General features: G+C 39.8%; 1 protein-coding gene across 2 annotated transcripts; it reads right to left on the reverse strand.

Moving 5' to 3' along the window:
• Positions 1-944: 944 nt before the first annotated feature.
• On the reverse strand, positions 945-12,201 carry MMP8 (matrix metallopeptidase 8). 2 transcript variants are annotated; one of them, XM_008522760.2, is made up of 10 exons: positions 11,992-12,201; positions 10,120-10,364; positions 9,337-9,488; positions 9,124-9,249; positions 6,276-6,437; positions 4,846-4,963; positions 3,937-4,070; positions 3,216-3,369; positions 2,428-2,531; positions 945-2,261 (listed from the first exon to the last, which is right to left on the reverse strand). In XM_008522760.2, the coding sequence occupies exons 1-10, from the start codon at positions 12,196-12,198 to the stop codon at positions 2,152-2,154; spliced, it is 1,512 nt and encodes a 503-aa protein (XP_008520982.1). In that variant the 5' UTR covers positions 12,199-12,201; the 3' UTR covers positions 945-2,151. The 2 variants fall into 2 exon arrangements, with proteins under 2 accessions (XP_008520982.1, XP_008520983.1); XM_008522761.2 differs by lacking the exon at positions 6,276-6,437.
• Positions 12,202-15,438: the final 3,237 nt, after the last annotated feature.

Below are 15,438 nucleotides of genomic sequence, written 5' to 3' on the forward strand. Positions count from 1 at the left end.
AAAGGGAGGCAAGTGGCAAAATGCACAGTGTTCACTTCTCATGACTGCGTGAAATATAAAGAAATAGGACGAACTCAATTCTCATCTCAAAAATGTTTAGATGAGAATTAGGCCATGAATTTATCATAACTAGCTAGTATAACTAGCAGGTAGGTGTTCTGAGAAGGTGAATCTCCCATCTTTGTGCTTGTGCAAACTGGCATAGGAAGTTCTAGAAAACATGATAGTCTGAAATTGACTGTTAAAAATGAAATACCCTGTTCTTACAGGTCCTTTCAGTCTTGTTACCTTGATGTAATAAATTACTTAAACATCTCTCTCACTTTCCCCAGCACAGCACCTGGGACATGTAGGTGATTCATTCTTGTTGAGTGAATGAATGAATGAAATGATAGTATGTCCTAGTTTGTTTTCTGATCTTGTAAAATAAGTTGAGAATAATGTGCTGACATATTTGAGGGAATTTTTTGATGACATTGAATATTTATAAAATATTTCATGACCTGTGAAGCAATATCTAAGGTTTAATATCAATGTTATAATAATTCTGAGAAGGGAATAAAATGCTGTAAATATATCGAAATTTGCTATTTCTTTTATTACTTTAGATAAACTATGTGGTAGAATCTTAAGAAATTATAGCAGATCATGTCAGTCATTTAAAATATTTATTTTGAACGTATTTAATAATTTTTGAACCAGAATGAGGTGCCAAATTATACTAAATTATCTGTGGATTTAAAAACTTTAATAGAAAAGGAAAATAGGATGTGCTAGTGATACATGTATTTTACAATTCACATTTATTGTATAATAAGCTACATGACGTTCTAAAAACTACAAATATTATAATGATTTTGGTGTCTAGACTAGTCTCTATCATCCCACAGGTCTTAAAGTTCTTAACAGAAAAGAATCTTTAGTAAATGTATGCATCTAAGCTCAGTTTAAGTCAATTTAATGAGATTTATTGAATTTTGTGCCCAGCGCTGTTCTGTTTGTGCAGACTCTAGTTGTCTGTAAATTGTGTCCTACTGAGTACACCAGGGAAAAAAAAGAAATAAGGAACAACAGATCCAACTAGCCCATTTGCTTAGGCTCTAGAGGAAGAGAGCAGGGAGGAGGCAGGAGAGGAATTGGTACCTCTCCTATTTGCTGCTCCCCTGGGAAGAGGCTAATAATCCTTATGGGGGTTCAACTTTGCCATTCTGTGTTGATTCATTTTCTTAAGTGCAGATGTACTGTATTATCTTCCTAGGGCTGCTGCAACAAAGTACCAAACTTGCTAGCTTAAAACAACAGAAATTTATTCTATCATAGTTCTGGAAGCTGTGAGTGCAAAATCAAGGCGTCAGAAGAGCCATGTTCTTCTCTCTGAAGGCTCTAGGGAGGATCCTTCCTTGCCTCCTTCTAGCTTCTGGTGGTTGCTGGCAATCCTTGGCATGTAGATGCATCGTTCCCATTTCTGTCTCTGTCTTCACATGGCCTTCTCCACTGTGTGTCTGTGTCTCTCCTCTTCTTATAAGGACATCAGTTCTTATGCCCACCCTAATCCAGTATAACTTCATCTTAACTATTTACATCTGCAAAGACTTAGTCCCAAATAAGGTACATTCATAGGTACCCGAGGTTGGGACTTGCACATAGCTTTTTTGGGGAACACAATTCAACTCACAATACATATCAACAATATTTCTTTCCAAGAGTGGAAAATAGCACCAGATTTTCAATAAACGCAAGGAGTACTATCTATCTTGTTTATAATCCTTACTTATAACCTAAATCCAGTGCTAAATTGCATGTAGCAGATAGCCTTAAAACGTGTTTAAAGAGACTTTGGAATATAGGAGCATTTTAGAAGTCAGATAATCAAATAATGAAATAATGAATAGAGAGGTGACGAAGAGGGCTTAATCTCCTTCTTGTGATGAATTCACTGACCTGAGATGAAACACGTAGCACTAAATCAGCCTCTGCAAACAGTGGAATTTTCAAATGTATTTTCACTGAGGATATGTCCAATGAACACAGTGATAGCAAACAACATCATTTATTGTTGAGAAAAGAATAAATAGGTCACAATTTAATGGATACGCAAATTAGATTTCCCTGCAATATTCAGAAAATGGATACAAAAAATTTGATTTTGCTTCAACTTCGTCTACAGTTAAGCCATTTATTGATTCTTGCAACCCTAGTAACTCTCTGAGTATTAAGATCAAATGCATAATAAACTGGTCCGCTGAAGAAAAGAAAGAAGTCTGTAAAAAAAAAAAAAAGAGATAATATACTGAATTAGCTTGTCGAAGTAAGATCTCAGATGTTTTCAATTAAAAAGACCCCACTCCAGTCCCAATATAACATTCAAATGCAAATGTGCTATTTAAAAAAATTAAACAAATTTCTTAATAGTTTTTTTCCACTTACCATCTTGCTGGAAAACTGCATCAATTCTGCTTCCTATTCCTGGAAAGGTACTTGCTATGCTTTGGGGATAACCTGCTTCCATGGATCGTCTTTGGTTATCATATCTGATGAGAAAAAAATATTCTGTATTTTAAGACAAATACAGTCTATGATGATCACAGTTTTCTTTAAATTGCATATACTTTACAAAGTGCTTTCACACATGTTTTCTCACTCAGTCTTCACAACGTCCTATGTACTCGGACTAAGAATGGTTAACTTCTCTACCTAAGGGTCCATTTATACATTTATAAAATATATGAGTATCAGCAATGCTAAAATAGGCTTCTGGTTGCTGGTGCAGTGTTATTTTCAGGAAGAAGAGCTTATATTTTCTAAGGCTTTTACTTAATTGGTACATAGTGTCTCTCTCTCTCTCTCTGAGTAAATGTAAATAATAAGTCCAACTTGGACATCAAATTCTGTAGGCTATCTGGATAACATTTACTTGAGAGTATTGGAATTTAACTCATAAATGAGAATTAGCCTCTTTGCATCCTACTCTAGTGCTTTATTAAGGTTTGCTCTGTTCCATGATAGAGAATCCTCAATACCATCGTGCAGGCATTTTAATTTTATAAAAATGAAAGTTTCAAAAGCCATAACAATGTCAATCATCTTGTGAAAAAGAATGCCTATAAAGACCACCTATATTTTTAAAACCTTCAGAAGCCTGATTATTAGTGGTTTGTAGATAGGGTAAAGCAAGATGGGTTTCAACCTCTAACTAAAAAAATAGTTTACCTTACCTCCAGAATTGATCATTTACAAAGAAGTATGTTTTACTCCTATAGGAAACAGCTGCATCAATTGCTTGGACACTGCTTGGGAAGCCGTAGTTTGATATGTCCTTGGGATAACCTTGCTGAATGTCATAGCCATTCAGAGCCCAGTATTGGTTGCCTGCCAATGATTCAGGTTATATGTAAGATAAAGTTTTTCCACTCCTACAAAACGTGTACCACTTCTTAGTTTTTGCACAAATTTGTCAGAGAAATGAAAACAGAAAAAATAGCGTTTAAAAGATAGAGGTGGTAGTTAAATTCATTGGGGTATGATGGCCCTCGTGGTTCCCTAGCACCCGCACAAAATTCAGACTTCTTAGCTTGACATTCAGGGCCCCATAATTGGATATCTGATCTCATGTGACTTCTATACAGAGATTAAATTACAGCCTTGGGGAATCTTGGAAAATTATGTCTGGGATGAGGGTGGAGGAAGACCAAAGGTGGTCTAATATGGTTTTCTCATCTTGTAGATGAGAAACCGAGGCCTGAGGGTATAATCTGCTTAGGTTCACATACCATTTCATGGCAGAGATGGGACCCGACCCAGGTCTCTTGACAAAACCCTGGCCGGCGTAACACTCTCTCACTGGCTCACCTCCTCTGAACCCAGAAGGGACCACAAAGAAGTCCTTTCCCTCCATTTAAAATCCACTAAAATAAGATGAAAACCATAGGCAGTTACCTTTAAATAGGAAAATTAGGTCCCTGTCAAAATCCTCATAAGCCGCCTGTATACCATTTGGCAAGGATGGCCAGAACAGAGAAATGAAATTGAGTTCGACTGTTGGCAGTTGGGGATGCCTTCTCCAAAAGTACCTAATGGAACACAGGAGAGAAAACCACACACACAGTTGTCTAAGTAGGCAGCTTCTGTGAGTCTTGGGCTAATACTGGCCCTTATAAGATTGCTGGGAGGATATGACAATATAGTGAACGCATAGTTTCTAGCACAGTAACCAACATATAGCCATGCTTTATGGTGATATTGTCCATATGTTAAGTACTTTACAGTTTTCAAAGGATGTCAAAGAAGTGACCTTATTTGGTTATATTTTGCACTGTCACCTCCTCACACATTGACAAGTCTTATTTTGTTAGTCTCTTTGATTACTGCTCCTACAAAACGATGAGACTATTTAGAATATTCTAGCAAAAGCAATGCAAGCACACGCAGCCTGTGATTACACAATCACAAAAAAGCCACTGGAAAATTGAAAAATTTAATCAGTTAGATGATTTGTCCTGCAGCTTATTAAGTGATCATTTTAATTTACTTGACTGAATTTGAGTGGAACTGAATGCTCTTTTGGTGTCAGATAAACCCAGCTATGGGGCTCCTAAGCAGCTAGAGTCCACATTTGCTTACATCTGATATCACAAACATCTGAATGTTTATGAATGTTTTAGTTTTTTCTTTTCTTTTCATGGATGTTTTTAGTTATGCAGAAAACACTGTAAATTCCAATGAGATGCATGTGCATGGAATTCAAAAGGAAAATCTGAGTGATGTGTGATATGTTACTTAATTAGAATCCAGTTTTAAGTTATGCCAGTAAAATAAGTCAAACGAAGGAATAGTTCAATCTTATACTCGTTTTTAAAGAAAAGCGTTTCTCCGCGGAGTGTGACGATAGCATCAAATGTCAGTCTGGGGTCACAGGCGGTGGGCGCGGTTGATCCAGTTGGTTGGATAGGGTCATTTGAAGGTCCTGGAAAAAAAAAAAAAAAACAGTCCAGTGTGACTCAGTGTACTTCAGACCCTGCTCAGGATGGTGTAGCGTCTTCACCTGAAGAGAAATTCTACCAGACTATCATCCCACAAGGCATTAAAGTAACTGTACATTTGGCCCACTTACAGTTTTTGTTTTTTTAAAAATAAGAGTAATGGTGATTTTCAGGGACAGTTCCAGGTTAAGTTGCGAAGTAAAGAAATTTGCATTCTATGCTTCCTCCCTCTTTAAAATCCTAATTCCATCCTTCTCCCTCATCTTGGTTCTTCTGTGTTGTGGTCACTCACTATCCACTTCCTCCTTCCACTAAAATCCACCTTCAGGAAAGGAGTTCATATCAGTCTTTTACCCCACAGCATAAATCTAAGTCAAAGTTTAGCAATATTTTCTTCTATAAGTATTTGTATTTAAATATGTTTTCTCATTGCAGAATGAAGGGCTATCCTAACAGTTAAGAAAATTTAAAACATGGGTTAAGCAAGGGAAGGAGATGTTTTGAGGAGAAAAGGAGTTGAGGAGTAGAGGCAGTTAGACTAAGTCTTGTCATTCCTGAAAATCCTACTGTCATGAAAAAATTCCCTAGTTGTGGTACCCTGGCATGCTTGGTTTTATAATGCTGTCCCACCAGAGAGAGGAGCATGCCTTTTCCAATTCCATTCCACTCCACTCTTTTCCATTCTCTTTCCTTCCCTTCCCTTCAACACTTTTAGAGTCACAAACTTCTTCTGTGGTTTCCTGTTCTTACTCACAGCCACTAGGAGGCAGAAGGGCAAGAGGGAGGAGAGGTGCAGTGGTCTTACCCAGAAAGTACTTATAACAGGGCCGAAGGCCTCTATATCCCTCCTTGAAAAGTTTCTCTTTCTCTCCATACTCCAAATTTCCATTCCCCACCTTCCCCGACAGACAACAATCTTAATGTGATCAATATATATCTTTTTGTTAGCATTTTTCTTGAAAATGCCAAGTTTTGTCTATATGCATTTGTAATTTATGTAGATTCATATATTTTGTAATTTAATTTACATACTGTGTAATATGTATCATTCTTCTTCATGAAGCACAATGTTTTAAAGACCCTTCTATGTTGTTGTCATATGTACTTCTAATTCAGAATTTCTAACTGCTGCATATTACTCTATGGTGTGCATCCACCACATTTTACCTGTATACTCTCCTCCTGATAGACTCGCAGGTGCGCTCCAACTACCACCACCATAGACAAGAATGCAATGAACATGCTTGACATGCCCAGGTCTCCCCATGCACTGCAGTGTTCTTCAGATGACCTTACCATAGATGGCCTGAATGCCATTGATGTCATCCTGAGAGAGCAAGTAGGTGCTGGGGTCCCTGAAAGCGTAGGTGGGATACATCAAGGCAGCAGGGTTTGTGGAGTGAGCGAGCCCCAAGGAATGGCCAAATTCATGGGCAGCAACAATAAGCAAGTTGTAATCTGAAATGCAAGCATGTGTGGTGAATGGCTCTGAGTGGAATCAAGGGTGGTGGAAATATGATCTCAAGGAATGCAGCTTCCAAGCCAAAACTGCCCTGGGGAAACAGCCCTTCCCCTGCCTTTTACATTTTCCCTTCAGGTACCTGGAGAAATGGAGATTGGAAAGAATCAAGATAGGAGTTATAAATTGAGATTAGGTGAATATGAGATTCTCATCAAATCTTAGAAGGAAGTAAAGCTGCCTTCATTCTGATTCCCATATGTCATGGATGTTGACTTGAGGCTTAGAGAAACGATGGCAGAGCCATCACAGGTCTTGTAACTTTCAGAAGCCCTCTCCTCCTGTGCACCCACATACACCCCTCTCCAATCTCCCAGGCCCTCAGCCCCATTAGTAAAGTCTCAGTGAACAGGTAGTCAGAAAAGAAGCCTGCCAGGCAGCGGGGTAGCCTCAGATGCAGAGCCAACTCACTGACTCCGTAATCACGCATTGCCTAGCACCAGCTTTTCCCTGATCCTGAGCTTTCCAAGCAGCTCCAGGAACTCCACCAGAAAGAGACAAATCCTGCCTCTTATCCTTCCCTTCCCTCATCTTTTAATTCCCGCAAGCAGAGTGCCTTTCACAAGTGGGAACATAAAAACTTTCAAGACTTGCACTTCCTATCAAATAAAGTCCAAGACTTCTCCACTTGGCTCCAGCAGACATTTGTGGGCTTGACATTTTACGTGAATCCTTCACTCCAGCCAGTTTGTGTGCCATCTTACAAACACATTTTTTATTTCCCTACATGCCAACTTTAAAAACGTAATTATAGTTGCAGAGTACTTTCTATAAGCTAGGAAGTGTAATATTATTTAAGCCTCCAACATTTTGATGAAGTATTGTTAGAAATATTCTTAAAGTAAAGGAACTGAAGCCCACAGATTTTATTATTGGTCTTGCAACTAGTGGGTGGTAGAGCCAGGGTAGAACCCGGATATGATCGCAAGACCCTTGCTCTTACCACAACATCCAACTTCCTTGGGATAATTAGCCTAGTAAAATTCTACCCAAGCTCCAAGAATTGCTTTCTCAATCATCACACATCCTTCCATTTTTGCATTCATAAATGCATTTTGAAAACCATCTTTGAGTGCCTGGAGTATTAGGCGAGGGACTCTGGGGGAATTGTGATGCATAGTCTGGAAAGCAAGATGTGTGCAAACAACTTGAATGTATAGAACAATGAGGAGAACAGTTAGAGAAGGAGAAACAAAGTCTGCTAGGATTCTGAGGAGGAAGCCTCATTTCCAGCTGAAAGAAAAGACAGGGAGCAGCATGTCACACAGCATGGAGAAAGATTTTGAAAGGTGGGGATTGGGGTGTGCAGAAGGGTATTTAGGAAGAGGATAATGTGGACAAATGTAGGGAAATTGGAAAGGACATGGGGTGTTTCAGGAACAGTGAACATGTAATGTGACTAGTGTAAATCAAATATGAAGACAAGTCACGAAAGATGAGATTGGAAAGTCACCAAGAGCCTTCAATGCCGAGTGAAGGTATTTGGACTTTATTTCACCCAGAAAATGTAAACACTGGAAGTTTCAAGCAGGAGAGTAATGTAATCCGAGATGGGCTTTCCAAAGACAAACTTTGCTGCAGTGTTGGGAAAAATTAGAGGAAGCAGAGATTGAAGGTGAACAGTCCAGGTGGGAATCTGGATCATTTAGTTCAGGTAAGAGGGTAATGACTGTCTGAACTAGTGGGGAGGGCAAGAGGAATGCAAAGTAGTGGAGCGTGTTATTTATTTTCTGGTACACATTGCTAGGAGCTATGTGTAGGGACTTAGGTAGAATAAATACTCACAAAAGATATGTTGAGAAAATGGTGGGAGGAACAGGTCTCAAGGAAAGAAAAAAGATGCCTTTCCTATTATTTTCTAAAAAGTGTTCTGTGGTGTATTGTTACCCCATGGCCTTGTGAATTACCATGTGGTCTGGATATACCAGTCCTTATCCTCAATTCTTCCCTTCAGATGGTCCAACTCTTATTATTCCGAGTCTTCTCCTAAAAGGCGTGGTTGGCATACCATTGAAAAAGAGCTCCATGAAGGTGAAATAACTAGATGAAAAAAAAAATGGCTGCTCTTCTAAGCAGGACAGTTTCCTACATCAACTCAATTATTTCTGAATTTCCAAAAATAGAGACCGTTTTCAAACATCATTAAATTTTAGAATATTAAAAAATGTATACTTTAAAGCAATGGTCAACAGACTTCTTCTGTAAAGATCCAGATAGTAAATATTTTAGGCTTTGTGAGCCATACCGTCTTTGTTGCAACTACTCGGCTTTGTTATAGCAGCATAAAAACAGCTATAGATGACACATAAACAAATAAGTGTGGCCCTTTTACAATAAAACTTTATTTATACAAACGGAACCAGGCAGGATTTAGCCATGGGCTGTAGCTTTCTGATTCTTGCCCTAGGAAGCAAGGTCAGTAATTAGCTTCAGGATTCTTTTAAACTTAAACTGACTCAGTATCTTGAGGTAGCAAAAATTTTAAATGGTCAGTTTGTGTGAGTTTGAAATGTTACAATAACTTGGATGTGTGTGTGTGTGTGTGTATGTGTGTGTGGAGGGGGTATTCTAATGTGGCAAAGGTTCATTCAGAATCTGCATGTGGACATAACCTTGTTAACTTACTTGTTCTGTTGTCGGTCCATGTTTCTTCTGCATCAAAATGAGCATCTCCTCCAATACCTGGGCCTGGCTGAAAGGCATGAGCAAGGATTCCATTGGGTCCATCAAATGGAGAATTGTCACCATGATCTGAAATAAAACAATTTGTATTAGGCCCTTGCCGTGTCTCAGGTTAACCAGGGAAAGCGAAATTGAGCGGGACTGCTTCGAGCCTACCTCCTTGGTAAAAAGCAATCCTGATGTCTGCTTCTCCCTGTGAGATCTTCTTGAACTTCAGGGATGATGCTATACTCCACTCTTCAAAGGCACGCTCAAAAGCTCTTTCAACATCAGCCCTTAGCAGCAAGTGTGGGGTATAGTTAATAATCCTTCAAAATGAGAAGATGTGTGGAGGGTTCATTACTATTCAGAACAGCAGTCTATCAACTGATTGAGTTACTCTGTTTTGGAGTGAGTTGCATACATGAAGTGTTACCACTAGAGAGAGTATAAGGAAGGAGTGCGGGACTCGGGGTTGAAGACAGATGTGGGTTCTAGAGAAATTACTACATGTCTTTAAACTCAGTATCCTTATTCATAAAATGAGGATAGTAAAATAGTATCCCTCTCAGAGGGTTGTTGTGGGGATTAAATACACGTGAAGTATTTAGTTCATACTTGGCAAATAGTAGTATTCAACAAATATTGGGTATCATTATCATCAACAGGAGGCATGCAAGGTGGGGCTAGATTCTCTAGAGCAGTGATTAAGCCTAACACTGCCATCATCCTCTTTAGATTGTTAGAGAAGGAAGACAAAAGCGGCAGGCTTTGGAGTGAAAAGAATCATGGGATTTTTACCCTTTCATTCTCAGACTCATTCACCAGAATCTAAACTATAAAGGCAGGGATATTTATTTGTCTTTGCTGTATCCCAAGTCCTGGAACATTGTCTGGCACATCATAAAAGCTCAAAAATACTGGTCGAATGAATGAATTCTGAAACCCTAGAAATATCACCTGTAGGTCAGGTTATTTCGTTCCCACTTGGGGTTCCCTGGGGTTATCATAAACTCTCCAGTGTCAGGCACTCCACAGCGAGGTTTCTGCATCATTTCCAGAGTTTCCTCATTTGGCTTCCCTGTCACATTCAACCCAAAGAATCGTTGCATTTCTTTAAGCTTTTCAACAACCATGCTAGTGCTGTTCTTCCTTGCAGCCTGATATCCTTTCCTTGGTAATTGGTAGAAATTTTCAAGGTAATTCTGGATAAAGACAAACATATAAGGAAACTTGCTGTGAAATTACCTTCAGTTCTCTGGGCATTTTGCATTCCTTTCTTAGTTTCTGCAGAGGTCAAACCCGGGCTACTAACCTGATAGCCGCAGGAACAAAACACAAATTGCCAGGTTGACTTTGAGAGAACGGTGCCTATTGGAAAGAACAGCCCCTGCCCAGTGCCCCACTTAATGTTTATGCATAAAAATGGCTATTTCATAAGGGATGAGGCCCAAGTCCTCAAGCAAAATGCTAGTATACAGTCAGGAGACTGTCTTCTTATTTTTATTGAAAAAAATAGCATTAGCATTTATTGACTTCTTGAGGTATTAGTTGCATCAATGCAGATTCTCTCTTTTAATCCTCTTTTCACTATTGTATTACTCATCCTCAGGAAGAAATGGAGGTGCAGAGAAGGAAGGAACTTGCCAAGATGACAATTCAGGTCCCAAGTCACCATGCTGCTTCTCAAATGAAAATTGACAATTTTAAAAGCAGAACTCCAGATATGATTCAGGGCAATAGCAGTATCACTGACATGAGCATTTTATCTACCACAGTCACTCTTTGGAAGGGGCCAACACTCCTGAGGGGGTAAAGGTTCTCGGGGGGGTTAAGCCAACTGTAAGACTTCTTTCTCTTACCTTGAGCAGCCTGTGAACGCCTGAAACTTTGCAAGTGACACAGGACCGAGCACTTCTGTGCTCACACAGCTTTTGGGATCAGATAGGTTTGGGTTCAAATCTTGGCTCTGCCACAGATTGACTATGAGTCCTTGGACATATCACTTAACTGACTTAAGATTTACTTTAGTCTCTAAAGTGGAATAATAATACCCCCTTCACAGGGTTGTGAGGATGAAAGGAGATGTTTGTGAAATGGTTAGCAGGGTGCCTGTTGCAGAGTAAGCACTTAGCTATTAGCTGTTAGCCTAGGGGTTACTATTACCATTGAAAGAGACTTAAAAAAATAAGTAAAAGAAAAAGCAACAAGAATAATGCTTTTCTAAAACTGTAATATTAAAAACATTATGCTTGACAAATTGGTGATAACATTCCCTTGTGTTTCTTAAAAATGTAGGCTGACTTTCACACTGTGAAACAATGGAAAAATATTGGTTTTGCTTTTTTAGCACTTCCATGTTTATAAACAGCCCCATAGTCTGATGTTAGGAAATCTGGGTACACTATGGACTTATACTGTCCCATCCTCATGCTCTCTTCTACACCTGGGAGTTTTGGCTGCAAAGATAAGTCCATATAGAAAGCATCACACGTGTAGTAACTGGGTTGCAGATATACTGAAAGGGAAAATCCTAGGTAAGTGAGAAAGAAAATAATTTAGTTTTGTAATTAGAACCATTTCTCCTAAAAGGCTTCCCGAGCTGGAAGTTCAGCAGCAGTATTTTCCCAGGTTTTGAAGAGCCTGGCTTGTTCTCATGCCTGGCCTTTAGAGGGCCCAGCTCGGAACCTTCCAAATCACTGAAACGAGACATTCAACCTCAAATCATCGAGAGAATTTCTTTCAGTCCATTTTAACTAAAAAGAGAAAGCAACCCACACAATTTTCTAATAACCAGCAAATCAACAGCCCACCAACTGATGGTCAATTTACCTGAACAATTTTTGCCTTCTTCTCTTCTGGGGATTCAGGAGGTACTGGAAAGGCCTTGGAAAGCTGTATGGGGAGTAGGAGCAGGAGTGGAAGCGTCTTCAGACTGAACATGGCCTTTTCCTCAAACACTGCCTCTCCTGGCCTTCCTCTCGGCCCCTTTGAGTAGGGACCTTGCCCTGGTGGGTGCCCTGAGGTTCGCTGCATCATGTGTCTCTCTTCTGGTCCCTTATAAAGCCATGTCTTAAACAATTGCCACATCAGGAAGGTGAAGCAACACAGGTCAATTACACTCTGAAAATTTTGCAATGTTATAAGTGATTTAGTACCCAAAAATGGACGAGTCTTTCAACAGAAAAAAAGTGCAATCTGCTACTCTTTGCTTTTGGGGTTTTTAGATATTTACTTTTGTGAAACTGTCTGGTCAAGGAAAAGGAGTAGGAGGCTAATCCTGAAGTTAATGAACAGTAGTCATCCATGGGTTTACATTTTCAGGGTAGGTAAGATGCCTCGGCTGTGTTAATTTATGCAAGGGAATATTGTTAGATTAGTGGGAGGGGTCTTGGGACCAAGAAGCCCAACTAGAGAATCTCTGTACTTACCCACCTTGCTGTGTGCGAGGAGAGGGTGTGCCTGCATGCACTGTGACAAAGCAGGATTTGTATGGGGTTCCTGGAGCAGCTTCTGGAAGATGGCATTTTGGCATCAAAGTATTAGAAAATCCCCAATCTGCAGGCCGGATTTTCCACAGGAAAGACAAAGAAAGCAATAGCGATGATGATAATAAACATTTGCTGAATATTCATTATGTCCCAGACATATATGGTGTGTACGTATAGATCTATATACACACACACATGTATATTACCTCAGTCCATCCTCACATGGCCTTGGGGGTAGAGGCTATTACTATCTGCATTTTGCAGATGAAATCAAATCCAGAGAAGTGAGATGACTTATACAATCACATGGTAAATTTGTGAAGGGGCCAGGCTTCAATCGCGTTTGGTATGTTTAGAGAGACTAGCTGGCAGCTCGTCCATCAGGCTGTTTTGTAGTCTCCCACTCGAGTGCCCGGCTGGCCCAGAGTGGAGCAGTAGCTCCAGGCCTGCAAGAACTGGGACGCCTTGGCTTGTGTTCCTGGAGAAGGAGACAAAGGAGAGGAAGAATGAGATGTCATATACTCCCCAGGGAGAAAGATGCTGAGAGGATTTTAAGACAATGTGGCTACATAGGGGGTTGTATTGGTCAGGGGCCCATGGGCATGCTTTTCAAATCATGTTACCTGGTCTCACTTCTTCTGACTCTACCTGCGTGTAGATTATGTTACCACACAGTCTTTGTATATATTCATGTATATGTATTTGTATATGAGGGCAGGTATTGTTGTGTATAAATGTCTATATCAACATATATGAAGTATAATATCTGTTAATACATAAATAATGTCCCTATTTGGGATGCTGTGGTTAAGTACTTCAGTTTCCTCCTGATGTTTCTTATGAGCTTTGTAAACAATGCAAAGAAATGTGTCTTGGGTTAGAACTTATCTGGACAGCAGATTAATGCTCATGATACAGATTCCTGCATTCACTCAATAAACATTTCCTGCCACCTACCATGCACCAGGTGCTGTGATGCGTGTTAGATTATTGGAGATAAGTTAACGGTGGTTCAGACGAAATGCCGTGGGAGTCTGGAGGAAAGTATAATGGCCAAGGTTGGTGGAATCAACGAAGGCTTCATGAGGGACATAGAATTTGAACTAGAACTTGAAGAAGTAGAATGTGGACATGCAGAGATGTGGTGATCCATTTCTCGTATGTGTGTTGTGGCAGCTTTGCCCCCCATGTTGTTCAAGCTGTTCTAAGGTCATGATCACGTTAACCCTCCCTGAGTACATGACTTGGTCATGGTATGGCTTCCTCTACATTAAGGCATTAGTGAGAAAACCTTTTCCTACTAATGAGAATGCCCTAACATTGGTCTACCCTATGTTGAGTTATTTTGATGCACTGGCTTGTTTACAAGGTTTATAAACTTACTTTCTTCTGAACATAATGCTAAGTGATTTAAGCAAGAATCCAAAACTTTGGTGAACTCAGTTTTCTGTCATTTGTGTAAATCTTGTGTTAAAAAACAGAATTGTTGGGTATGGATCCCTGACAACAGGTCCAGCCCCAATGTAGGGTGGAGAAGGCCACATTTGTTTTCAGGGCCTCCAATGTCTGCTTTCTGCATCCTTTCTCCACACCTGACCACTGCTCACCTCCATGGTGTCTGTGCCTCATCCCTTCTGGTGCCTGGAACCCAGAATTCTCTCAGGCTCTCTCCACTGGGAAAAACTGCTTCTGGGAAAGGATCAGCTATCAGTCACTTTACACCTCAGTGTGAACCTAGGGTCTTTTTGTCTTTTAAGTCAATTTCTTACCAGAAAAAAACCCAAACAAACAAGCAAACAAATTTTAAAAATGAAGGTTTTGTTCCCTATAACATGAGTTTCAGAGCAAGTAAAAAGATGGAGGAAATTTAGTTTAGACAGAAACATGCAAGGCAATGGAAGAGTTTTCTGTCTCGCTAATGCCACCCCCTGTAGGCAGCAACCTAGTCTGATCATCTGATGTGCTTTCCACAGCAGCAATAGCAGGCTGTATTTTTATAGCTGTATTTTAGGCCTGAAGAGATGAAACTGATTGATAGAAATATTTTGTTTTCTCTTTAGTTGAAAAAAAAAAGAAGAGTGGGTCCAGACAGCTGGGATGGGCATAGGTAGCAGAGAAAGCTGCCAGGAGGTGTTCATGTGTACCTGAATCTAAAGGATGAGTAGGAGTTTGCCAATGAGGAATGTGATCCAGTAGAGGAACTAGCATGCACGAAGCATCCAAGTACACCCAGTGAAGCATATGGCTAATCTGATTCACATAAGCCAAGGCAAAATGTCCTCTGCATCATGCATTTTTGAACTCTGACGATCAGGATGGATGTCTACACACCTTGATCAAGTTAACAGTAAAATTGTCAGGGTCATAACTGTGGTGAAAAGTAAAGAGCATTAGACTTGAAATTATACTAGCTAGGTTCAAATTGTAGTTCTGTCACTTCCTACTTATGAAACTTTTGGCAAGTTATCTAAGGACTTCTGAGCCTCAACTTCCACATCTATAAAACTGGTACATTAACATCTCCCTCGTACAGCATCAAGAGGATTAGATGAGAAAGTATATGTAAAAAGCTCTGTGTAAGCACTCCAGTGTGGTATCTTCTTCATATTATGAACGTTGTGAAATTATGGCCATGCTGATTCATGTGTCCATTCTGTGAATTGAGTTAGCAATGTTGAAAGGGTCCTTTTTTGCAGAAAGAGAAGTGCTTCAAAGTTAAACCACCAAGTGATGAAGTAACTTCCATACAGCTTCTTGCAGTATCCAGTGCTCACTGCGGCCAGGGGAT

The sequence above is a fragment of the Equus przewalskii genome, chromosome 6 (assembly GCF_037783145.1).
Source record: "Equus przewalskii isolate Varuska chromosome 6, EquPr2, whole genome shotgun sequence".
NCBI lineage: Eukaryota > Metazoa > Chordata > Mammalia > Perissodactyla > Equidae > Equus > Equus przewalskii.

What these genes read in the sequence shown, in the direction of transcription:
- MMP8 (XM_008522760.2), bottom strand. Translation starts at nt 12,198, where the DNA reads ATGATGCAGCGAACCTCAGGGCACCCACCAGGGCAAGGTCCCTACTCA. An exon ending in AGAAGGCAAAAATTGTTCAG is followed by an intron (nt 10,365 to 11,991) that starts GTAAATTGACCA and finishes GTCTTTATCCAG; the next exon opens with AATTACCTTGAAAATTTCTA. An exon ending in ACGCTTTTCTTTAAAAACGA is followed by an intron (nt 4,071 to 4,845) that starts GTATAAGATTGA and finishes GTGTTCCATTAG; the next exon opens with GTACTTTTGGAGAAGGCATC.